The 25,908-nt window shown below is 44.0% G+C and overlaps 3 protein-coding genes across 7 annotated transcripts in view; 1 reads left to right on the forward strand and 2 right to left on the reverse strand.

Moving 5' to 3' along the window:
* ARG2 (arginase 2) overlaps window positions 1-13,320 on the reverse strand; it is an 18,937-nt gene extending 5,617 nt beyond the window's left edge. The window contains exons 1-4 of the mRNA XM_071558130.1: window positions 13,164-13,320; window positions 13,006-13,078; window positions 2,078-2,255; window positions 1,002-1,161 (exon numbers count right to left, since the gene is read on the reverse strand). Coding sequence (XP_071414231.1) covers window positions 1,002-1,161; window positions 2,078-2,255; window positions 13,006-13,078; window positions 13,164-13,277 — 525 coding nt within the window. The 5' untranslated portion in view covers window positions 13,278-13,320. The remainder of the gene's footprint in view (window positions 1-1,001; window positions 1,162-2,077; window positions 2,256-13,005; window positions 13,079-13,163) is intronic.
* A 2,412-nt stretch (window positions 13,321-15,732) lies between these two features.
* Window positions 15,733-22,206, forward strand: PIGH (phosphatidylinositol glycan anchor biosynthesis class H). Its single transcript, XM_071558138.1, has 4 exons — window positions 15,733-15,971; window positions 17,791-18,000; window positions 18,613-18,696; window positions 20,984-22,206. The coding sequence occupies exons 1-4, from the start codon at window positions 15,792-15,794 to the stop codon at window positions 21,083-21,085; spliced, it is 576 nt and encodes a 191-aa protein (XP_071414239.1). The 5' UTR covers window positions 15,733-15,791; the 3' UTR covers window positions 21,086-22,206.
* The window catches only part of PLEKHH1 (pleckstrin homology, MyTH4 and FERM domain containing H1), an 80,494-nt gene continuing 75,587 nt past the window's right edge, over window positions 21,002-25,908 (reverse strand). For all 5 annotated transcript variants that reach the window (XM_071558135.1, XM_071558133.1, XM_071558134.1 and 2 more), the window contains one exon: window positions 21,002-25,602. In XM_071558135.1, the coding sequence (XP_071414236.1) occupies window positions 25,426-25,602 (177 nt within the window). In that variant the 3' untranslated portion in view covers window positions 21,002-25,425. The remainder of the gene's footprint in view (window positions 25,603-25,908) is intronic.

A 25,908-nucleotide genomic window follows, 5' to 3' on the forward strand; every position in this document is an offset into this window, starting at 1 on the left:
CACCACAAAATTTGTCAGAGAAAAGGGAAATTAACTAATAATTAGCAATGCGGAGTGCCAAAATATAAGTGGTCAGGTTTTCTGCAGCTCCAGCATTCATTCTCTGTGCAGTTGCTTATCCTGCTCCCACTTCAGCAGAAGCAGATTGCTGTATCTGAGCCCCTGCTGCAGAGGCCCCAGCTGTTCACTGCACAGGCTGCCCCTGCCATGTCTCCAGCAGGTGCTGCAGGTTCCTGTACAAAGCAATACAGTCAAGACAGAAAGGGTTCGTAGGCCTTATGTCAACCTACTGTTAAGCATCTCGACAGCAGCAAAAACAGGCCATCCACCTTCCATGTGTGCCAGTAAACAGCTTTTTTCGATAATTTGACCTACTTCCAAGACAAAGACTATCTCTAAAAGCACACTGTGAGCAGGTACAGCTGTAATATTTGCCAGTGGAGCCAACACCAGAGCAGCCAGTTAGGAGAGATCATGCAGGAGCAGCCCCTGTCAGGCCCCAAGGTTGTCAAAACACAGAAGAGCCAAACTAAGCAGAAGAGGCACGCAAGGTATACAGAAACAAGCTGTTCCTGGAGGTGAGCTCAGCATAGCTCCCACAGGCTGGGCTGGGGGGAGGGTCCTGCTCATTTGGTCACAGTGCTGCCATTGCCCAGCCTGGGCAACAACCCCACTCATTATGCAGAAGCAGCACCACAGTCATCTGCTACGAACAGCTGGGGTGAACTCTGGCCCCGTACAGCCCACAATGGTGCCAACGCAAAGGAAAGCCTTTTCTCATTCTAGTTTCTAAGTGTGTGTGTGTCTGTATTTACATGTGTGTGACACTTGTGTATGTGTGTGCATATATGTGCATACGTACACACAATAATACCTATTTTTTGTTGCTTCCAGAGATGGTCTGCATTTGCAGCAGGTAAGAAAGTATCTCACACCAGAGATGGTAAAATATTCTGAGGATGCCATGTAGGGTAAACTGTACAAACCATCAGGATACTTACCTTATCTTGAAGCTCTCTTAAGAGAAATGAGAGAGGTTGTCCATGGAGGCTTCCAGACTGAGTTGTGAGAGGCGTGTTGATATCAGCATGTGCATCCACCCAGATCACTCCCAGGTGCGGGCACTGTCGTGCATGGCCACTGACAGAACCAAGAGCCAAGCTGCAAGTACAGTAGCAAAGTCTTTAGTCACCATTTCTCCTTCAGAACAACTACAAGGACAATAGGAAGTCTCTGCAACTCCAATTAGCCATGTTGTCATGTTTCCATGCATCTGTGACAATAAAAGGTGCATCCCATACAAACTGCATGGCATGCCGCTCTCATGACTGCAGGAAACGCCAAGTAACTCTACAGAGTAGTTATATACTAGTAGTTATATACTAGTAGTTAGTTATATACTAGTAGTTAGTTATATACTAGTAGTTAGTTATATACTAGTAGTTAGTTATATACTAGTAGTTAGTTATATACTAGTAGTTAGTTATATACTAGTAGTTATATACTAGTAGTGACTGGTAAGACAGAGCTCTTGGCTGTCTCTGTTGTCACCCTTCTTAATTTTTACCTGCTTTATATCTAAATGATCTAGACAATCTAGTCTGCTATTCAGCCATTTTTTATTCTAGTCATGACACCTCCCCCCCAATTCAACCTTGTTCAACCAATTCCCAGACCAAAGGTTAATTAAAAAGAGGAAAAATATTCATGTTACAAGATCTATAACAAAATTGGCTGCGTGCAGGCATTACAAACCCATCAAAAGAGCTGATGGGCAAGAGACATGTCACTAAACATCCAGCAATAAGGAAATTGCAGCAGTTCCTGTGATGACACAAATTTTGCCAAACAGGAAAACCTCATTTGTATGTGTGCAGATCACTGACCAATCTGGAACTGAGCAGAATTGTCTTAGAAGGTCAGGTTTTTGTAACTGTCTTTTGTGTTCCACACTAAAAGCCTGTTCTGTGGTATTGCCAGTAAATCACCCCAAGCTGCAATCCTTTTTTAATTACATTCTTACACTCCAAATGCCAGCCTGCAGCATGAACCACTGGCAGTTTTCAGTTCAGCTCACCTGTGATCACCCCCTAGCGTCACACATCTGTGTCCAGCAGCTACTGCTCTGCTCACAGCATCAGCCAGTACCTGACTGGCCAAACCCACCGAGCGGGGATACAAAACCAGGTTGTTGTACAGTTCATCATTGGGAACTTGAGTGAAATCCAAATCTCCAAAGTCGTGCACTTGGCATCCTGGGAACACAGCAGCAAAAGGAGAAAGTGAGTTACTGAAGTTCCCAGAGAAATGTTCAAAATCAGAAAATCAGTTGAGAAAGTATGAAAGGAACAACAGGAAGGGAATGGATCCATTTGACTATTTGCATGCCTTTGCAAACTGTCATAGCTTCACAGATTAGAAGGCTTAAGACAACATTATCACTTTAATTTAGCAATCAGCTATGCCAATCATAAAAAGTCAATTATTTCTTGGCCATTCTTAACACAAAAAATTACAGTTTGAATTGTCATCTTCTTTCCCATTTAGATCATACACAGCCCTAAATGAGCTCAGTTGCTCAGAGATGCCTAGGACTACACCTTTCATAACAGTTATTTTCCATTTTCAAGACCCACAAAAATCCAGGCACAAAAGTACCAAGTTACCAATAATGTAATTTTCTTACAGTACTTCCAGGCAACTCCATGGAGGATGAACTAATGCTTTGTTAGGAGAACATGTCCACCTGTCCATTTTCTCAACTCAAGATATTCTAGAAGGCATTTCAATTCTGGGGTTTTGATTCTAACCCTCTTTGAAATCCTTTCATTGCCATTTACAACTTGATTGGCTCTTGAAGTCTGACAATATGCTGGGTGTAAGACTCAGCCTTTCCTCAGACTCTCAGTTTCAGGCAGGCCTCTCACTGCAGGCTCTGATGAGGGCAGTAAAGGCCCCAAGGCACTTACAGCTACACCAGCAGTGGCTTAATAAGTCCGGACCACCCTGAACACCAGTCACACCCACCCATTTGCTCCTCAATCACTGCTAGTCTGTTTGCAGTTCAAGGCATCCAGGCTGGAGCTTGACATTTTGCTTTTAGCCATCTTATGCCTAAGGAGGCAATTTGAGAAAAATGAAGGTAAGTAAATCAAGATGAAGAAGCAGCCTGCTCAGACTCTGGGTTCCTGCCTATTTCCCATGAAGAATTAGTCTGATGTCCAGAAAACTGGCTCTGTGAATTTGCCTGGTGGAAATAATGTAGAAATATTGAGAAAAACATTCCTCTCTTGTAATTTCAAAAGGAGTTTTGACTGGTGAAAAAAACAAAGGAACATTGAGTCACTTGTGCAGATTTGGTAGCTGGGAAATAGGCAAGGATACATTTTATATCAGGGACATAGGTGGGCATATGTGGGGTTATTTGCTAGGAGAGAACATGTCAGCTGAGCACAGCTGCTTGACAAAGGATTAAATAAATGTAGTCTTAGCACTCAGTGAGAAAACACATTATCTGCAGTGACTTAAAGCAGCAAGCAGGGCCATGACATACCACTCCCTAGTTTTCAAAAAAAGTGCTGTTGTGTTGCTTGCCTTTCCACCCTTAGGCAATTAACTAATAAGCCAGCATGACGAAGGCTCCCAAATTTTGAGCCCATTTTATCCAGCTTTTAATGTGCTTTCTGATCTCCATGTTACTACTACATTTTTTACCCTCTGTTTCGTTCTGCTGATGTGCAGAAGCAGAAAAGAGCTCCAAGATACTCAGTGAATGTCAAAAGTCTACTTTTTCTTTTTTGTGTCATGCTGCAAGGCAATACTTGTCCCATATCTGCACACTGCTCCATGTTTCAATATTACAAGGTTTGGGCAATAAGTTTTGGCAGTGACTTCAAGACATTGTATCATTCAAGAGGTATCAAGAACTTCTGGAGACACTTCTATACAAGTTACTAATAACTTTGATCTAGTACCTCTGACACCTGCAGGAATTAAGTCTGCAGATGGGAGCCATGGTTAGTGACCTACACATTGCAGGATAACACATTACATGATGTAATGGAATGGAGGCCATTTATGCTTTGTCCTCTCTTACATGACATACAAGCACATCACAGTATTGTTACCTTTTGAAGGATAAAAAGGAGTAAAAGGAGATTGTATTACAAAGCTCTGTCTTCAGAACAGTATAAAAACAAAGATCCAACCATGCCATCTTTCATTGCACTTTAAGGAATGGGTCAAAACTTTCAAGGTTATGCTCAAGGCAGGCCACACATAGCAGATTCTGCTTTACCCTGCCTTTCTCCCAGTTCCCATGGTAGGGCAAAAAGACTTGGTTTGACTTCAGACTAAAAGAAGCCATTCATTTCCTAGGACCACATCAGGTTCATACCCCTTAATATGTGGCTATGGTAGGTATAGATGGACAGACACTTTCAGGGTCCAAAATTCTGTGATCTTGTCCACTTTTTGAACATGTGGTGCTCTCATAGCTTCCTCTAATTACTTTTATAGAAAAGCCTAATGTCTGTTAAAGACATTAGATGCCTTCAGGTTTTGTTAATGTCTTCAGAAGTGCACAAAGGGTTCATGAACCTTGTAGCAGTTTCTCTCCTCAGCTTTGTGCATCCCTCTTCTTTAGGCCCACTGGTTTTATGTGCTTGCAGAAGACAGCTCAAGTGTCCCAGGGTGACTGGGAATGTTTTCAGCCAACTATCCAAAGGTTATCTGATTAATATACAGTCCATTTCAGAAGTACATGCTAATCCTACTATTTTTTAATTTTGCCTAGTGTTTTGAAGACTAAGATTAAATTACCTTAGGGCAAAGGGAAAGCTTAGAGAATAGAAAGTACACAGAGAAAAATAAATCACAGTACATGGTTAAACCATGTATGCCAAAGTGATTAGAAGTGTATGTATGCATGTGTGCATGTATTTGCTGGATCAGATAGTAAAGAAATGAAATCAACATGCACATTTGCCTTTATGCTTAACAAAGAAAAATAGTTTGTCAAATTATTAATTATTAGGTATTCTCTTAGCTTCTATCTACACTCACAAATACTAGTCTAAAAGACCTGAATTGTTTTCCATTTCATCTGCCTGCTTGCACATAGCTTTGATTTAAGAAATTAAGAAACCTTTCTCAGCTACATTATTTTGTGTAACACATAAGCTGCTCAATGGACAGATGTGCTGTAGAGTGCACTGCAATCTTGTGGATCTTGCTTTTATTTGGCCATCAATCTACCTGACCAAGCGATATCCACTTTCTTTGTAGTTGGGGTACTACGATACTAATAAACAAAAATCTTTTTACATCAACACAGATAGTTAATAAGGAGAATATATGAGCTCTTTTAAGAGGCAGAAGATCCAAGTTCTGAAAGCTAGAAAAAGCTGTGGGCAGATAGAAAATCCAGCTTCCTTACATTCATTAGAAAGCACAGCATTCACATGATTTGTCAGTGAGGCAGACCAGGTCTAGCCAGGATTGAAGTTCTTTCAAAATTAAACAGTACCAAACAGTACTGGGAGAGCAATTCCCACCCATTTGGAATTTTGAAAGGTCTGGTTTAAGACAAAGTTTCTGTAGCTGTAGGTATTCAAAAGGCTTCAGCTCCTACAACAGCAACAAGCAAACCCAATCCCAAGTCTACTGCTGCTACCCCAAGTCTACAGTCTCAGGTCATTCCTTGTACAAAATGAGAAAAACTATACTTTTCTGACCCTGAATCAAGCAGCCACCTCATTTCCCTTTGAAAACCTTGATCTCTAATCTGTTATGAAATCCAGTGCACTTGACCTGAAGCGGTCTTCAAAAACGTCAGTATCAGGTGTTGGGAAACATTTGTACTGTGGCTTACATCAGAAAGAAGGGTGTAAGTGTTGCCTCTGCCACATCACCAGCAAACCCCGCACAAGGGCTAATTCCCTTCAAATAAGCTTAACCCAGAAGCAGTTCCTCCTAACGAGAGCACAATGGGGCACTCACAGCCACAGGGAGTCATAATGCCCAAACGGCTTTCCTCAACAAGCACCTCATGCTTTGGATTGTTACAGAAGTAAGTAGTTATTACATTAGTTAACCCAGACAGGTAACACTTGAGAGGAAGGGAGACCAGAATAAATCAGAGGTTACAGAGGTTCTCTTCCCCCTCTTAACAGCTGCAAGAAACTAACACCTAATCACTTCGCTTCTTCATATTCAAATGAAAGATCTGTTTACCTGTTTGTTTGTTTTCATTTCAGCACTTAATCCCCAGCTTTTCAGCAGGTGGTTTTACAACAGAAATTTCTACCTTCCATCCAAAACCAGTCCTCCATACCATATTCACATAAGCACATACCTGCCACAGGTACCTTGGTCTTTTGAGTCCACAATGAGATATGGAATTAAAGTTTCAAGTGTAAAAGTAGTAATAGATCATGTGCATAAAGCAGATGAAAACTTAACTCATTACCTAAGTTTTCCCTCTGCCATCTCCCTTTGTGCCCCTCCCCAGTAACTTCACTCCTTCAATACCATTCATAGTAATAAAAATAAAACAGCATGTGATCTGAACTTACACCAATCCAGAGATAAGTGCAGAAATTCAGCTAAGACATAAAAACTAATTTTATAATATAAAAAATATCAAGAATGAAGGACATCATCATAAACTGAAATAAATTAAAAAACCCCAAGAGCTCTGTTCATTGGTCTTTGAATCTAGAATGCCTTTATTGAAAGATTTGAAGAAATAAATCAATTCAAATTTCCTGATCTTCTTCAGCATAGTTTTTAAGATGTATTTAAACTAAACTGATACATGGAACAATTACAGTTAAAGCACCAAGTGACATTTACCCCAAACTAACAAAGCTGCTTTAACACCAGCTTCATAGATAATTCTCAAACTGGAGTGCACACAAGCCAAACAGGAGCAGGAAAAACAGACCTCAAATCGATGACTGACACACTGCAAAGCAAACCCAAGCAGATTGTATCCTCCCATCGGTGCAGGGCAGAGAAGAGAATCAGGACCAACCTACTGCAAGGACTGCTCTGACACTGTTGGCATTTTTCTTGTCACTTCCAAGCCTAGTTGTTATCATGCAAGTAAGGAAGAGGATGAACCGTACCTGCTGTCAGAGCACATTTCTGCAGCTCTGGGAGCTCAGCCTGCCGTGCTCAAGGCAAGCCAGTCGATGAGGTCTGTGGGGAAGCAGTAACCTAAAAACAGCCTCAGTGGATGCCTCCCCAGAAGAGCTCTTCTCTAAAACCCCAGCAAGGCTCCTTCTCTGCCTGCCTGGTCATCAGAGCTGGTTCCTGGCTGCCTTCCCTCACAGGGGAACAGCACCTGCCCCTGATGCATTCTGACACCTGGCATCATTCCAAAGACTCACTGCAAATGCCAGTTACAACCAGCCCGTTTGGCTGTGCTTTGATTTTTGACAAACCACTGGTCCTTGAAGCTAACCACCCATGGCTAATCCACGTTTGAGAGGTAAACAAGAATAACAGAGTCTCTTGGATCTTTATCTATCTCTGTATATGAAAAAAAAAGGTAATTTACACTAGTTCCAGAAATAAGCTGCAGTACCACATAAGCATGTTTCACTGAAGGCATGCTTGTGTCTAAGGGAAAGAAAGGAAAGAGAAGAGGACTGCCATTTACCCATTCTGTTTCAGGGGAAAAACAGTGGGGGGAGAGGCTGTGCCTGGGTGAAAAAAGTGCAATCCTATTTCTGCTTTGTAGGACATGAGACTGAGGTGTTAGCCTAACTTCTTTATGCTCTATCCAGAATTATTTTTTTCCTGAGAATGTCCCTAGCAAATGAATACTTAACTTTGACAGTACTGACACCAGATATAATCAGATTAAAAAAAAAACAACAAACAACAAACCCATGAACAGTAGCATTTCGTGTCTCTGCAATGCAGAGATCTAACTAAACAACATACTGCTTAAATTCCAGCAGTGGTTTAAAATTTTGTCCGTCTCCCATTTCAACTTTATCATCAGCAGAAAATGTGATGACAGAATCTATAAAGCCAGATCTTGACGTTATTTATACAATGACTTTAGACTTTATTGGAATTCTATAGATTATTGATATTTGACTGGCTCTACTAAAATACTGAGTTTTTAAGAGAAACAATTGAGATAAGAGCTAGTGCAAAGCTGAACTAGAATCTAATCCGAGAATGCTGCATTCCTGATGGATCTTGTTTCTCACATAAATGGATCTTTGTCAAACTACAGACAATTTTAATTCAAATATAGGGCAAGCAGAATAGTACAGTTTATCAAATTCTTCAGGGATACAGGCAACACTTTAAAAACATTTACTAGATGGACTGATGAAAACTATTTTCCCAACAATGCAGCTGTAACTCTTGCCAGTCGACATCTACTGAACACCAGCACCTGTACTTATTTATGCATAATTGGTGCATAATAAAAAAACCCCGTGTATCTTGATCCTAAATTCTTCATCCAGAAGATTTAGGTACAAAAAGAGGAGATATATGTAGAAGCAGCTGCTTCATGATTTATTGTTATGATTGAAACTATCCATATGAACTACACTAATGAGACAGCAAAGTTGAATTCTATTTTTGGCTGCAGATGTCAATAGGAGTGCAATGGTTTTGGGGAAAGCAGAAGCATAACTCCAGTGACACAGGGATTAGCAGCTCCACTCCTTCTGGAGAAGGTTACTCCCTTCTGAGTCACTACACTGACCTGATGAAACCTTCCATGGAATATTTCTGGCCAAACAAAAGTGTGACAGTCATTCTCTGTAACAAGTCTAGTTCTGCTCTGTGTGTAAGCCACGTCTCTGCAGTCCACCAGCTTGTCAAGCCAGCAACTCCGATCCAAACTTTGTTAATCAATTCTACAGTAATCCAAATCCAAGCCTGACTAACCTTAGCAACTCAGCCATATCCAGGTCTAAATAAAGACCAAAAAAAATCTAATTCAACAATCAACAACAGTCAAGAAACAAGCATGAATACTTGGGAAGAAATCTTATACTAAAGTTGTTCCCATGTTAGCAACAGCAGAGGTGCTCTAAGTTGCATCAGCGCCACAGTAAGACATAGCAGCTATGTAACAAAATCTGAAAAAGATTTCTCTCCTTTCCTTCAAGGGGACTAGGCAACACCATGGATTTAAGCTCGATCAGATTCTCTGCCTAATCTGCAACAAACGAGAGGTGTAAGAAATTCTCACTTTAAAAAATGTAATACTTGGCAGCTTCTCTAGCTTAGGTTAACTGCATCTGTTACCTGCCTTCCCCACTTCTTCCCACCTCACATCCAAGAGCCTCCAACAATGCACCTATTTCTGTTTACTATCAGAGCAATACACAGCCCTGCGTGCTTTGCACTCTCTTCTCCTTGTGCCCAGGAGTTATGGGTCTCTCCTTGCACACAGAACTTTTACTTCTTTGGCAAGATGGAAGGGTCCTTTAAGGTGATAGCATTTTAATTTCCCGTAGGAGAAGGAGCATAGCCAAAAGACAATCATCATCAAGGTGAATAAAAATCCCCACAGGTATAGTCAGTTATATTTTAAATTATCCCTGTTAGACTTGCCCAGCCACTGTTTTTGGCTTGGGAGCTGAACTCCTCCTACAGTAACTGCCTTCCTGAGAATACCTGCAGCTACTACCAGCACCAAACAGTGTTCCCTCTGCTTCTAACAAGGGGACAGAAGTCGGGTTGGTGGCTCAGATTCTCACCTCTGACAGTCTGGTACAGACTGGGTAACATCTGCCTCAGAGCTCCCTCCTCTTATTTCAGCCTAAGCATAAACAAGCCATTCATAGGCAGTCATTACTTGAGGCAGCCAAGAAGTTATCATACCATGTAGGTATAGTCACAGAATCTTTCAAGGGAGGGATCCCACCACCCTCCCCCCCAAAAAAATAGAAAACAGAACAGCAGCTCAGAACACTGCAACTGGACCATGAAAGAGGAGAAATTAGGATAGAGTGAAAGGAACAATAAAATCCCCTCCCAAATACACCAGTGAGTGAAATCAAAGTGCAAAACAATGCAAGAAGAGGAAACAAAGGTTTAGCGTTCTCTCTTTCTGATGGGGCTTGAGCACTATAAACAAAGTCATTGAATCAGGCACACAGGCATGTGAACAGCCAGGTGGCTGCTCCGTATTCAAAGTAACAGACCAACACAGCATATGCATCTCACTCCCTGAATTCTACCTTTTAGAGGAAACTCCAGACCACATTCATTTTATACAGGTCAAATTAAATTTAAGTTATGAATAGAACATTAATAAATCAAACCTTAAAATTCCAGGCAAACAGAAGAGTCTGATCTCTTCCATTTGAAATAAGGCAAGGGAAATTTTGATAGTTACTGTTAACACAGCGTTTCCCTTATAGGAACACTGCCTCTTTCACCTAACTTCCACAGCGTGCCCAGAATTTACCCTCATCTTCCACTGGGAAGCATTATTCCACATCTGGCCTCATGCCTGGTTCCAAACTTGTAAGGACAAGGAAAATCAAGGTTGTATCATTCTATCACATCTGAGGAGGGAATAGGGGCATGCAACAAAAAACACTCTCCACATGACCACACACACACACACACATAGACCCTCAGGCCACAAATGCTTCAGAACTAGCCAATACAGACAAAGCCCCCTATCTTACACAAACGTTATTTCTTTTTAGAGGAGAAAGCTGGTCTGCAGTATAATTTGCCTTTTACTGGCAAACAGTCAAGAGCCCATGAAAATTATTAACTCTTGTAATGAAACAGATAAATAGAACATCCAAGTTTATAATGAAAATAATACCGTGGCTCCATTGCCTTCTTCAAAGTATGAGAAGAAAATTCAGAGCGTTAGAAAGACAAAGAAAGCAGCTAAAGTTTTACTGCCAGTTCAGCATACCACAGGACTCCAAGTAATGGCACTATTATCACAGTACTACAGCCAAAGCTGTCCTGCCAACCCAGGGAAGAAAAATAAAACAGCCTCCACACAAAACCAATCATTTGTTAAGTTTCCATGAACAACAGATGTGCACAATACAAAAGACTATGCGGTAGTTTCCTTCTCTACCTCCCACCCTACCCTGGAGCAGACTGACTCTGCTCTGTAAACTACTCCTCTGTGCATGCTGGTGACTGTCACTGCTTCAGGGTGGGCCTTCACAGCAGAACTTGTTCTTTAAAGAGCTGCAGATATTTAAGAGCAATAGACATCAACACCAACTGAAAATACAAAGCAAGGCTACCCCAGTGGAAGAACATGCCAGCAACAGGGAACTGCAACTGAAGAATGAAGGAATTGCAAGGGAATAGCAAGAAAATATCTTCATGTTCATTATTGATTAATAAGTAAAGACTTTTTTTTCTCCAGTTAAGCTTGCTTCACTTCTATCCCCACAATATTTTGTTACTACAAGCCAGAAAGAACTTGAATTCTCCTGTTCTGCTATCTTCTGCAAGTTCATTTGAAGTGAGCTTCTGTCACACAAATGAGAGGGCTTTTTCTCCTACTTTTTAATTTTCTTGGTTTCATTTTTTCTCTTTCTTCATTCTCTAAAAAATTCTTACAAAATGGAAATATTAGCTCTGAGCCACTTGAAAGAGAACCTCAAGCCTTCCCATATGTTATTAAGTCTGTTATTGATACAAAATAAACTGCTGCCTACAGTCTTATTTAGACTAGATTTCAAATCTGGTAGCTTGTCAGTTTTAAATAAACTCTACACTCAGTAATTATTCCAGTATATAAAACCTCTTTTAGATGCCCTCTTCAACATTTGCTGAGGTTATAGATCATCCTCAGTAGAATTCAAGTATTACCAAGGATGGTACGTGTCTCTACTTGGCACAGAAACAGGTCAGGAAAAGAATGCCTACACATCTGATTGTAAACTGGGACTTTTCAGCTGGTGAATCATAAGACATGCAGGATAAGACTAAAGGACTGCACAGAATGATTACTTCTGTTTTGAAAGGGTTTTACAATTCAAAATAAAATTGCTGGAGGGTTATTAGGTGATTATCTCTGCATGCATCTAATCTCCACTGACTAACCATACAGACAGCAGATAACAGTTCTTTCCATGGTCCAGCTGGGCAATTCATCCTCATCACACAGTTTTCAGTCAATGCTTTTTAGGTTAAAGATTCTCTCAGAGAAAGTTCGGCTTCATAAATTTCTACCCCTCGTGTCCAGTTTCTAGTAACTGTGATACAGTTTTCTGCAGGTCTCAGCTTTTAGGAGCAATAGATGGAGAAGCTGAACCACAAATAAGTGCATGGGTTTGTTTGCATAAAATGCCCCCAGAAACTCTCCATTCACACAGTAGTATATGCAAATTTTCAATGCAAACCTGCAGAGAAGACCTCATACATAAAACTGCGTATTTCTCCAGAACGCTCTGAATTTCATCACCTGAAACCACACAAGCACCATAGGAACAAGCTAAGACGCTGGTAATGTACATGGGAGAGGGGAAAAAAACCAATAACGACAAAGAAAACCCCCAAACCCACCCACACAATGTGAGAAACCGAGGATCTGGCCAGGAGTTCCTTGGCTGGATGCAGGGAGCGCGCCCAGCGCTCGGAGCGGCCTCTCGCTGCTCCAGCCCTCTGCCGTCACCGGGACAGCCGCACGCGTCCCGTGTGCCGGCACATCCCGGCACATCCCGCCGCTCACGGGCGGCCGGAGCGCAACGCGGCCGCGCAGGAGCATCGGCCTCTTTGTTCGGGGAGCCCCGCGAGGCCCCGGCGCGGCTCTGCCGGGGGCGGAATGCGACGAGCCTCTCCCTGCGGGCAGCGCGGCCGGGCTGCGGGCATCGCCGGCACGGCGGGGTCCCCGAGGGACCCCTGTGAGCAGGACCCGTCTGCCCCAGCCCCGCGGCGACCGGCTGAGTCACGTTTTCCCGAATAGGGAGGGGGGCGATGCGGACAGCCTCGCAGCCCCCCCCCGCCACCCCGCGCCGCCGCGCTGTGTCTCACCGAGCCCGGCCAGCCGCTCCACCAGCCCGGCGGCGCGGAGGGTCGCGGGGCCGTGGTCCACTCCCCGTCGTTTCTGTGGGACAAAGAGAAGGGGGCGCGTGAGGCAGCGCTGCCGCGGGCGGGCGGTCGGTCGGCCCCGCCGTGCCCCCCCTGCCCACCTGCCCCCGGGACAGCGGCGCTCCCACCAGCGCCACGGAGCGCGCGCGCCGGGGCTGCGGCCCCGCGTCCGCCCGCGTGCGCAGCAGCCGCGCGAGCCCGCCGCGAAGGGACATGGCGCGCGGACCCCGGTACCGGCCAGGCTGCCCCGCGCCCCTCGCGCGCCGCGCCTTTTACCGCGCCCCCGCCCCGCGCGCCCCGCCCCGCCCCTCACACCCCCGCGCGCCCGGCCAACGGCGGCGCGCGCGCCCGGAGGTGTGTCCGCCCCCCCGCGCCGCACGCGGCTCGGCCGCCTCCCCGCCCGGGGTTTTTCCACTGCCAGGCGCCCCTTCTCCTGCGGCGGCCGGGACCCCGCGGGCCCCTCAGGGCTCCCCCGCAGCACCCCGGCGGGGCACGTGCGGCACCGGCCCCCCTGCCCTCGGGGCAACCGGCAGGGAGCGCGGCCAGCGGGGGGCACGCCCGGCCAGGCCCGCAGGATTAGCGGGGGCTCAGCCGGCTGAGCTCCCCGGAGCCTCCGTGCGGGAACGCTGCGCCTCGGCTTTAGTGAGGAGAAACTGCCGTGACGCTCCACATCTGATGACCTTGATAACACAGTGAGGAACCACCTCTCCAGCATCTGCCTCGAATATCTCATCTCGATTCTCAGGTCTGGAAGTTCCAACTGTTCCTGCTCACGGCACATTTGAAGGGTGGTTGACAAATGATGTACCCCCATCTTTCTCTTCTGTGAAAAGGCAATAGGACTCCCACTGCCAAACACATTTGAAAAAAAGGCTGACGCCATTCCTGAGATGACAGGGCACAAATGTGGTTAAACTGGGACTTGCCAGTGACAACAAAACTAAAAATCCAAGTACCCTTTTGCTTTTTCTTTTTAAGATTTCCAAGTCCTATTTCTCTCTCTGTATCTCAGTAATTCCTCGTGTCTTGTTGTTAATGGTTACCATCACCACTGCTCCAGGAGCTCACACTTCTTTTTTCCCTTCTGTCTCTGGTCTTGCTCGTCACACTGCTTTTACCTCCTGTAGCCCTTACTCTGATCTTTCCTTCCCCTTCTTCTCCCTGTCCCCATCTCTGAGGCTGTCATACCAGAACTCCTGTTTATTTACTTCAGTCCTTCTCACCTTTCCTCCCTCTTTTAAAAACCTGTAATGCTGTTTTCAATTTATTTTTTCCACTTCCATTCCATCTATAAACTATTTTCACCCTCTTTTGAATTTCAACACTTCCTCCTCCATTTCTGCAGTTCATTGTCTGCTGTTACCTTTTTCTCCTCCAGGCAGCTCACCTTTCCTCTTCCGAGTTCCAGCCCATCCATCCACCTGATTTCTTGTGTTACAGTGAGATCCTGGACATGCTGCATGAGTGTTCCACTGATGCCAGCTATCATCCACTCCAGGCCAAGCAAAAATCACAGCACTAATTCTTCAATGCCCCTTGGTTTCCCATGTCCATTAAAGACTCCTGTGCTGCCCCTGTGAGAACCAGTTAATAGGTTTATAGATACAGGATCTACCCAAGAGCTCTGAAGATACTGTGGATAAGAAAATTGCGCACAGAAATGGGCCAACTGCAATTAAAGCTAAGACTCCAAAACTGTGGGAGAAGGGAAGTATTGAGAAGGCCAAGGGAATGAGGATGGCAGTTTGGAAGTCACGGAGCTGTAGCTTTGTATCACTGCCAGGTAAATCACATGAAGTAATAACTGAAATGCATTAAAGAGAACACAAGACAAAGACTCATTAAGTCTCTGTACACAAAGCCAAGTCTCCAGTTTATCATGTACTTAGATGGCAAGGAACCAGAAAGCCCTGCTTTATACTTTGGGGCGGGGTGGGGAACAATTAAATAAAACCAACAAAAACTCAAGAGCCTGTGGCTAAGCACGGTACAGACAAGAAAATAAATTTATGTGGTCGCAAAAATGGTAAAGACAAATGGGGGAAAGAGAGCCTTCTGGAGCAGAGAAGGTTGTGTGAGACCTCATAGCAACCTTCCAGCACCTGAAGGGGGCCCGCAGGGAGACTGAAGAAGGGATTCTTTGTCAGGACCTGCAGGGATGAGACAAGGAGTAATGGGTACAAATTGAAAGAGGAAATTTAGGTTAGATATTAGGAAGATTTATTTTCTGTGAGGGTGGTAAGACACTGGAAGAGGTTGCCCAGGGAGGCTGTAGATGCCCCAGCCCTGGCAGTGTTCCAAGGCCAGGCTGGATAAGGCCTTGAGCAGCCTGGTCTAGTGGGAGGTGTCCCTGCCGATGGCAGATGGGTTGGAACTCCATGATCTTTAAGGTCCATTCCAGCCCCTTAACATTCTGTGATTCTATGAAAATCCCCGTGTTTTCATCACGTCAGTAGACACCCACAGCAGCACTAAAACCTCTGTCCTTTAAAACTTACGTTCACAAAAACAGAGGAAGCGTGCAGTGATTATCGACATGTGCAAACCGCAGAGGCTCCTGATGTCACTGGGATTAAGAACAGACGCCCGGCGAGGCGCAGCCCAGCGAGCCGCTGCAGCAGCACCATCCGGGGTGCAGAGCGGGGCGGGCGCTGCGCAGGAGGCGGCCGGGGCGGGAGCGCCGGCCTGCAGGGCCTGCCCCCGGCTCAGGCTCCTCCCGCACGGCCTGCATGGCGGAGGAGCGGCGGTTCCGCGGGGCCTGCGGCGCGCCCATCGCGCTGCGGCGCCGCCAGCACAGCGCGTCCTGCCGGGAGCTGGCGGTGCGCGGGCCGCGCCTGCAGCTGCGCTCGCTCAGCGCCGCCACCTCCGCCGTCTGGCTGGCGGCCTACGGGCTCTTCGCGCTCAGCGAGGTACCGACCCATCCGCGCCTCGGGTTCCGAGCCTGTCCCGGCTGCACCCCGGGGCCGCCGTCCCGGGCCGGGGCATGCGGGGGCGCGGCGGCCGCGCGTGGCTCCGGGGCCCGCCGGGCCGGGGCAGCCGCGCAGCCATCGCCGAGCGCCCCGGGCACGGAGCGCGGCCGAGCCGGGGAAGGCGGGCAGCGCCCGCGGGCCCCGGGCAGCCCCCGCGCTCGGGAACGCCGAGCGCCATGAGTGTGCGGTGAAAAAGAGAGCTGTGCCCGAGCCACGGGCCTTTGCAGCGCCTCTGTTGGGTTCCAGCCTCTGGCCAGAGAGCGGAGATGTGCGCATGGGTGCTGAGTGATGCGTGCGCATGCCCGGGAGTCCAATAACTCACGGTTATTTAAGAGACGAGTTCTGAGAATGTAGAATAAAGGATGTACTGGAGTAGGTGAGTGAGTGATCGTTAATCCCCACAAGGAATTTTCCAGAGTGACTCAGAGAGCACTGCACCGTGAACGTCATCACGTTTCACACCAGAGGCAGAAAGACATGGGCAGTACAGATTTCAAAAACTGCTGATACCTAAACTAACACTTTTGGTTTTATCAAACACTGGACCCAGACCAGCTCTCTCCAGGCTGGTCACTAGCTGGACCGAAGCTGGTCGCTGTGACCCATGTTTGACTGTTGCGCAACAATTATTTCTGCTGAAATGCCCATGAAATGAAGACACAGAGTGCACCGTGAGTCAGTTGGCAGCATCAGGTATGAAAAGATGGTTCATGGTCCTCTTCCTGGAAGGGAGTCTGTGTTCAAGTTTCATATTTGACAAAGCATGTAGTGCAGCCAGCGGTTACCGCCCACTGTGCTCCTGCTTGGCTTTACATGTGCTTATGCAAGTGACTGCAGTTCTTCCTGTCACTAGGAAAACAGGTCTGAAAGTGTCTCTTTGTGTGGCTTTCAGTGTCTGTAGTTCATGACAGGGTTTTTTTTCCATGATAACGAACATTTGGAGTCCTGTATACTTTCTGAAGCTGTGGCTTCACATGGTGGTAGAGGCTCAGCTTGAGTGGCAGGGCTGAACGGTTCTGGTCCCTCAGGAAGTGTCAGCTACAACTGTGATTCATATGTATGTGGCCTGGTGCTCTGTAAAACATGTCCCAGAAATAGTTTGTAGGTTGTGGACCTTTAGAATTTATTACCAGGTCTTCAGATGACTTACTGGTGACTATAGTTTCACCAGTTATATTTTAAGGTATAACAGCAAGCCCAAGATTGCAGCATGCAAAAGACATTCATCCTCAGACAAAGCACAGAGGAAAGCAAATGTTCTTTAGATTGGTATTTAAGGCAGGAAGAGAGTGAGGTTTGAACAAGTTTAGACTTGCAGTTTGTACGAAGAAAACCACCAGGCGAGTGGTTTTTCCTGAAGGAGGGTTTTTCCCCTCTGAGAATCCACCTGTGGTTCTAGTAAACATTTCACAACACTTGTCAGTTACATCATCTCTATAGAGATTGCTATAATACACTGTCATTGATATAACTAGCTTGTGTTGGTTGAGATTTCTGCATTAAATTTACAAGGGAATAGCATTTTCTTGCAGTTTTCAGTTTCAGTTCCCAATTCTTTCAGACCATACTGTGGAGACCGATTTAAATTTTGTTACACATGTACCAGCCACCCAGGTGAATAAAAGGGCTGACTCTACCTAAAATCACTTTGTAATTGCAGCTTTAATATTAAAATTTACTGTGCAATTTTACTTTCTGTAAAGCTGTGTCCAATGAATTGTAAGACCAAAGCTCTACCTTTGCTTGACTTGTGTTTCAGAATAGTATGGTGCTTTCTGCTGCGATCTTCATCACGCTGATTGGCCTGATCATATACCTGCACTTTGTGAAAATTGACCAGGAATCACTGTTGGTCATTGGCTCACTCGGCATTCAGGTGACTTCATCCTATGCTTCAGGGAAAGAGAGCACAACCTTCATTGAGATGGGTCAAGTGAAGGATGTGGTTATCAATGAAGCCATCCATATGGTAATCATACACAGCCTTTATTCTTGTCTCTCTGGGCACACTTGCATCCAGTGTATTTTCATGAGCATGATTTGCCAGAGCAATTAAATACAGCACCATGTATAGCTTTACTGACACAAGGAGCTTTGTTTCAGATTTATCTTTTTATTCCCTCATCTCTTCTCTCACCTTTAAAGGCGAACTCAAACCAAACAAGTAACCTCAAAAAGCCAAAACCATCCCTTAGATAATGCCAGTGACATTAAGCTAGTGATTTCAGTTCTTTGTGTTATGCTGTTCTTACAAATCCTGATTGCCAACTCTGTATGTAGTCAAGACAGAGATGAGAATGGACACAAATAATGATTTTTCCTATTGCTGGGATTTTCTGCAAAGCTCCTGTAGAAGAGCAGACCTTACTTTTCGAGCATGTGTGTGTTCTTTTCAGGTTAAAAATTTAATAAAGTTATTTTTTATTGTGTGAAAGTTATCAATAGAAATTTGTAGACTTGACTGTGGCCTGGGGTGATTTGCCTTCAGCCCAGCAGTTGAAACAGTTCCTCTTTCCATGCTAATTCCAGGCAGTTCAATAGCATTTTCAAATTCCAATGACTGTGCCTTTTTGTCTTTTAGCAAAAAGTTATCTACTACCTGTGTATCCTCCTCCAGGACCCTGAAGATCCTCAAGGAGTATCTGAGGTTGTGCCACTCTTTCAGGTGAGTTTGACTGTATGATGGAGAAATCCAGATCTGGAGCCTGTGTGTGTGTATCAACTGTCCAAGCATATCATTATTCCTCTACAGGTAACTGATCACAGTTGCCTTTCCTTTGCTGGGCTGTCAGGGTGGGTGGTATTAGAAGCTTCACAGAACTATGTACTTGGGATGTTTTTTTCATTTGCTCTCCATTCAAAGAACAGGGAGTTGAGTCAGTCTGAACCCAACCAGGAGTTTGCACAAACTAAAGTGTTTGGCTCATGTGGGGTACTGAGGACTCACACAGCTTTCTGTGTAGTCCTGTGCTCAGTGTTACCATCCTTTATTCTTTTATAATTTACTGTGCAATTTTACTTTCTGTAAGCTGTGTTCAAACAGTTGTGAGACCAGAACTCTGCTTGGTTGTGTTACAGAATAGTATGGTGCCTTCTGCCATGACCTTCATCACACTGATTGGCCTTTGGCACTCTGCTGCTGTTGATTTGTCTCTCAGCTCGGTGTGCCAAAAGTGCTCATAAAACCTCCTTGGCACTGGAACAACTTCCCCTGTCTCATCCATTGACAAAGATCACAGTACAAGCCGTGACCAATTTGCTTAATGTATAATAACCTGTTTGTGTTAGCGTTACCCTGTCTCCCCTTTCTCTTCTCTTACTAACTTGTTCTGACTGTTCATAATCCCATTTTTGGGATGGATTTTCTTTGTGTGTGTTCATGCCTAACACAAGAATGCCCTGAGCCGTGAGTGGTTGTAAGCAGTACAGAGGTATCTCACTTCTTAGACTGCTAAGCTGTACAGTCGTCTCTGTCCTTAATTCACCTGCTGGTGTTGACTGTCATTTTGTCATCTGCATACAGTTTATGAATGGATACAATTAGTCTTCATCTAAAAGCTTACAGGTACAAATAGGCTATTCCATTGACTCTTGCTGCTAACTCAGTCCCACAATTGTAAAGACTGTATTACTAACAGTAATATGAATTAAGTATTCCACACGTAGACTAGGAAAAAAGGGAATTTGCTGGAAATCAACATCTAATAAATTCCAGAGAGCTGCACTCATGAACTAGTTTTAGTTAGATGTGCTCCTTTCCAGCTCCAAAGAGGCTGCCTGGTATGAGTATAGTTTCTCCTTTTTTTTCCTCCTCTCTCAACTCTGAACAGTTTTATTTCCATGGAAATATCTTAGTACTGCTAGAGATGACTCCACCAGCAAAGGAGGTATAGAACTGTGCCAGTTTGAAATTCAGTACCTGTCTGTAATCCTTACTTTAATGTGCAGGTTAGTATGTCACTTAGTTTTGAAAAAGCAATGATAATGTGACCTTATTGTGTCACCTTCAATGGGTTCATGTAAGTTATGTCAGCCTTCAAAAATAAAATTTCCCCCCATCACTGAGCCCAGGAGCCCTTTGTACTGAATTGACCTTTTGTTCTCTTAAGCAACACTTGTAAGGATGCATTTGATGGACTTTACACAGTAATGCTGTTTGGGAGCTCAAAAGTCATGGGATCATAGGAACTGTGAGACTGTGAAACTTTCGCCTCCTTCCTGGTTTTAATCTTGTTTAGAATTGATGAAAAATTCTTATCCTTTGACCACCATGTGCTGTTTGTGTAAAATTAATTGATGTTTTCAGTTAACCTTCTGTTGTCCTTATGTTGACAGTACTAGCAGAGGCCAAGGGTCAGGTGTCTAAATTGCCTGTCCTGAAGGTAGATTTTTCACGGTGGAGGTTTTGTAGGATGGTAGATCCAATGTATGGAAATCTGCTGTTAGTCTCTAGAGGGAGGGAGTGTGGTGTAGTCGATAGGGTGAGGGGTGGAGAAGTGTGAATGTTCTTCCATGCTGTCACTGGGAACTGTGAGCTGACAAAGGGGAGGCTTTCAGAATTGGTGAGACATTCAGGCTAACTGCAGAATGGTGCTGTATGTCTTGACCTGACAGCTTTAGGGACTGGCATTTTTCATCACAGAGCAGGGATGGCTTATGGAATGGCTTGGCATTCCTATATCACCAGCTCACATCAGGCACCTGGAGTCTGGTGGATTATTTCTCAACGAACACGTACAGGGGAATTCCATTCTTCATTGACTTGCTATGAGAAGGCTAACCAGCTACTGGTATCTTTCTGTTGCATTCCTTACACATACATGCTTCTGTTAGCTCTGTGTCAGCTTGTCTCCACATTCCTACCCCTTCCTGTCTCACCAGTGGGAAGTTACAAGGTTTCCAGTTCTTTTATAGCCAGTCCAGAACCTGATTCTCTGTTGTTTGACTTCTAGAGCACCAAGCCACGTCTGGACTGCTTGATAGAAGTGTATAAAAGTTGTCAAGAAATCCTGGAGCAGAGGAAAACAGCTTCACAATCAAGTGGAATAAAATAGCTGAAAAAACCCCCAAACAATATGGCAGACTTTCAGCAGGACTCAGAGGGACACATGGAAAACAAGCAAAACTGCCCCATGGCTTTTTTTTATTAGATGAGTAGAAAGTGGTGCGGCAGTACAGTGATGTTAGGGCTAAAGGCCTGCACGGCCCCATGGAATTGTTAGAGAAAATGTCAGCTCAAGCACAGAAGAGAACCTTGAAATCCTCTGCTATGAAGACACGTGAGCAGAACTTTCGAGGCTTAGGCAGAAAAGCTTTTTACTTGGCTCTCCAGAAAAAAATTGTGGGGAAATAGGGCAGAGGGAGACAAGACAATGCATCAACTGTTTACTTTTTCATGCATCTGAAAATTATGCTAAAATCATAATGTAACCTGGTTTGGACTGCCAAAAAGATGCATTCTTTAGTTTCTACTTAACCCTTTGAAAAAAACACTCTAAATACCACAGCTGCTGTGTGGGCTAAGATGATAAATTCCTGATCACAGGAGAATTTCCTAAGGACAATTACAGGAAATTAAAACGTACTGTTGCATTTAGTTATGTTTAATGAAATAAACGTAAGAGAGCAGACTGACTTCTTTGGGGATCTGCTTGAAAGAGTCCCCTGAAATGGGGCCTTAGAGGCAAAAGGGATCCAAGAAATCTGAGTGATAATCAAGGAGCACTTCCAAGCTCAAGAACAGTCCATCCCAATGAGCAGGAAGTCAAGCAGAAGTGCCAGGAAGCCTGCATGGATGAGCAAGGTGCTCCTGGCAAAACTTGAACACAAAAAGGAAGTGTACAGAATGTGGAATTGGGGACAGTCAACTGGGAAGAAATACAGCTACCCTGTTCAACATGTGGTTAGGAAAGTTAAAGCCCAGCTGGAGATGAACCTGGTGAGGGATGTCAAGAGCAGTAAGAATGGCTTCAGTAGGTACTTAAGTATCAAAAGCAATACAGGGAAGATATGAACCCGTTGCTGAAGGGGGCACAGGCCTGGTGACACAGGATATAGAAGAGATGTGGCATTAAAGGGCCACATCAATTTGAGAAATATGAGGCAGATGTATTGTTGAAAATTATAATAATGACAATATGAATAAAGTTTTATTGATTTGTGCTCTTGGGAGTAACTTAAGGTTGGGAAATCCTTCTTTGTTGATAAGCCAAAAGTCACTGTAACCCTTAACTGGTATTTTTCTCTTTTATTTCCATGACTTCTTAGTAATATAACTGAGACAATCAAAAACTTCAAAACAAGAGCTAAACCTGCAAGTTGGCAGGAGCCTGGGGTCATGCTTAATTTGCATACAATGTATTGTGCTTGTCTACATAATCTGTAAATTAAAACGTGTCAACATAGCATCATGCAGTAGGGTAGAGGTAAGGTGATTTTGGTTTGTTTTCAATGGTGCCATAAAATTTGAATGACATGGGCTAGCTCATGTCACAGGAAGCCTTGTGGTTGTCCAGGTGAAAGGCAGCAGCTTGGGGATGTGGCACTGGCTTTTATATCAGAAAATAAATGATATCTCAACAGAACAGAGTCTTAGGCTTAAGAGTGTGCTGGGAATGATGACTATGCTATAAAAATAGCATGAAGTTCTCAGAATGTGCCTTGAAGAAATTAGCAAGAAGCTGTGCCACATGAGGAAGTTTGAAAGATTGTTTTAGCAATCTTTTGAAGGAGTGAAGATGCAGTGCCCATGGTTTTGTCATCCAGTTATGCTGAGAGATCAGCAGAGAGAAACAAGAAATCAGACTAGGGGGGGTTTGCACCAGCTGTGTACCTGGATACCAAATACCATCTTTGTTCCTTTTTGTTTACATCAAGAATATTTTGGCCTTGAAAATAGTTTCTTTTATTCTGAGAATAATACAGTTTAATTCATGATAGCTGCATTTTATTAAGAACAGAAATCTCACAGTATATTCCAGGCAGCCTTTTACATACACACAGCAGTTAGGAAAACAAAGGCTTTTGTCATCTCATTCTATGCTGCATCAATAGTCATTGCCCAAAGCATTGATTAAAATAAAAAACTGTTTACCAAAGAATTATGCAAAGTAGGTATCTACCCAGGGTGGGGTGTTTGTTTGAAAACAGGTAAGCTATAAATACGAGGGGTACGTGCATCCATCAGAGTGGGGTGGTCCCTGAAATACTCAAGTATTGGTCAATAAGAAGGAAGGAAGGAAAGTTCTCTATGTGATGCTTCTCAATTTAAAGTGCAGTTATGACAGAAAATAAAGAGCTTCAGGACAGCTCCTGTTTATTTAGCATCTCTTGCTTCCTCTTTGCCCTGGTACAAATCTCTGAGGACTTGAGTGTTAACAGCATAAGGAAGTACAGCCTCTGAATTGTGAACTGGAGACTCCTATGCCTTGAGCATCTCCAGCACCGTTGACATCAGGGACATCACACAGCTCCAGCCTATTGTAAAGCACCTTTGTTACTGGTGGGATACCAGAAGCAGACTGCCAAACAGACCTTCAGATACAGGAGAAACTGTTGAGCACAGGTGACTGAGTGAGAACAAGTTAACACTTCATGTATTCAGACTGACATAGCTATACTAAGATCACTGTGTGTGTGTGAGAGAGAGAGAGAGGAAATACATACTACTATGAACATATATAGTCACTTAAAAGTATCTAAAGGAAACTTCTTATTTTTGTCTCAGAAAGCTTCTACCCTTTTCTGTACCTTCAAGGGATCGTCCTTAAATTCATAACAAGTGGGTACATTACAGTATGTGCAAATCAGATCACTGTTCATACAAACTTTTCCTGTCTCATGTCTGCCATAGTGTTTCCATAACCCACCCTGGGGCAGTAAGTGGTTAGGGGTTTTTTGTTTGTTTTGGGATTTTTTTGTTGCTGTTTTGTATTACCAAGATGCTGATGATGGATTGCTAAGAGCAATCTTTGTCTGTCCCATACTCTTAATTTGTGGCTTTGAACCTATAATAGGCATGAAACCAAAAACTTGATGTATCAGCTCCCTGGTAGGCATTAGCTGGATGTTGTGAGGTTGGTAGTAGGGACTAAAAACACTGGTATGGTTGGTTTGTTCATTTGCTTTGTTTATAGCTTTAGTTTGCTATTACTGAATTCTTTCTAATGGTTGGATTCATACTGTTTTAATTTGGGAAAGTTGCCCAGGAATGCGTAATTACTAAAGTTGCACATGGTACTTTTGAAAATGCATTTATTCTTCCTTAATGTTTTTAGAATGCTCATCAAAATAGCTGAACTCAACCTAAGTACATTTAGGTTTTTCATGAAAAATTTCTATTTTTCTTTTACTTGTTTAAAATTCAATAACCCTCTCAGAACAAAGTCCTTTTGAGATAGATTAAAAAAAAAAGAAACCTACCACCATTCTTTAGGAAAGTCAGAACAGTACTTCAGTACACATTTGCTAGCTACCTCCTCCTTGCTTATGGTAGCATGAAGGAAGTAGGAGTTTGAAGAAGCAGCTTCTGCCAAGTCAGAATGGCAGAGCTTATTTGGGAACAAGATCTGTTCTAGTTGCTGAAAGACAGAAAAAGTACAAAATTTGCTTGCCTTGTCTTCTCTTGTCGGAGATAATGTGCAGTTTCAAACACATCTACAACAGTGATTAGCAGAAAGTCTTTGAAAGTGCTTGTCTGACAGTGGAGCATGTGACACGTTCAGCCCTGCAGCAGCGATCCAGTGTTCATCTATTGCATGGAACAGCATCAGCTTCTGAAATGCACCATTCCTGTAGGAGCTGACATCCTCTGACACTGTTCCACTGCCAGTTATTCTGAGTCTTCAACATGCAAACCCGCTAGATTTCAACCTTTGAAGTTGAAAATATTCTTAAGTACCACTGAACTCTAATTCTAATACTCCCTATTTCGGGTCTGAAATCCCCCTTGACTTGCATCGGAATTATTCTTGTCAGTTTAGTTACTCTTCCTTCTCAGTAGTGTCTTTTTTCATGTCTGGAGGACTGACTTGGAAAGTTTCTGTCTCCTGCTAGCTGAAAATGTGAGGGATCAAAGAAAATACATGCGCTTCTAAAGCAAAGTAGTAAGGTAAGAGATGAACGAATGAGTACAAGAAAAGAGAGCAGATGTAACGTGAGTGGAGCACTGTGCAGGCAAATGACCTGAGGCATAGTATTTTGGATGGAGTGTGTCATGGAAAGGAAACTCCTGCCCAGTCCCCCACATCTAACTTTTTTTTTCCCCCCCTCCCAAGAGAAAGACCACTGTCTCTACCTCTAAGGAACTTCGTAGATTATTATGGTAAAAGAATCAGAGTCTGCATTAAAGTGTGGTGTGTAACCAGAAAAATCACAGCTCATTTGGAATAAGCCCTCAGAGCAGGGTGGGTCCCTTAGTGCTTCGAGGCATGGGAGGAAAAAAGCACCGATTTTCAGACTCCCAGAGCTTCTTAGCAGGTGTTTTGTTTTGGGAGGGCTGCAGAGAAGACAGGAGTGAAGGTGACGAATGGTAGTTAATGTAGCTGGCAATAAGAAGTGTTGCTTCAACAATCTGGGGAAAAAAGAAAATTATTAACTGTAAGTCAGTTAGAGGTAAGAGTTTGATTTTTAGAACCTACTGACTACCTAACTTTTCTAGATGGCTTTCTCACATGGAACTGCTCAGTTTTGAAATGAAGGTCTGTCTCTAAGAGTTAGGTAAAATAAGTCTCTTGTTCAAAGGTTCCAGCTTACAAGGGGCTTGTTGAATGTGTATAGCTAGTGCAGCAGCTACAAGTACCAGTCCCCAGGGCTTATACAAAACACCCGGCTCTGATGCTGCCAGCTGGAAAGAAACTCACTTTTCATTTTAGAATTA

This window comes from Pithys albifrons, chromosome 6, assembly GCF_047495875.1.
Source record: "Pithys albifrons albifrons isolate INPA30051 chromosome 6, PitAlb_v1, whole genome shotgun sequence".
Classification (NCBI taxonomy): domain Eukaryota; kingdom Metazoa; phylum Chordata; class Aves; order Passeriformes; family Thamnophilidae; genus Pithys; species Pithys albifrons.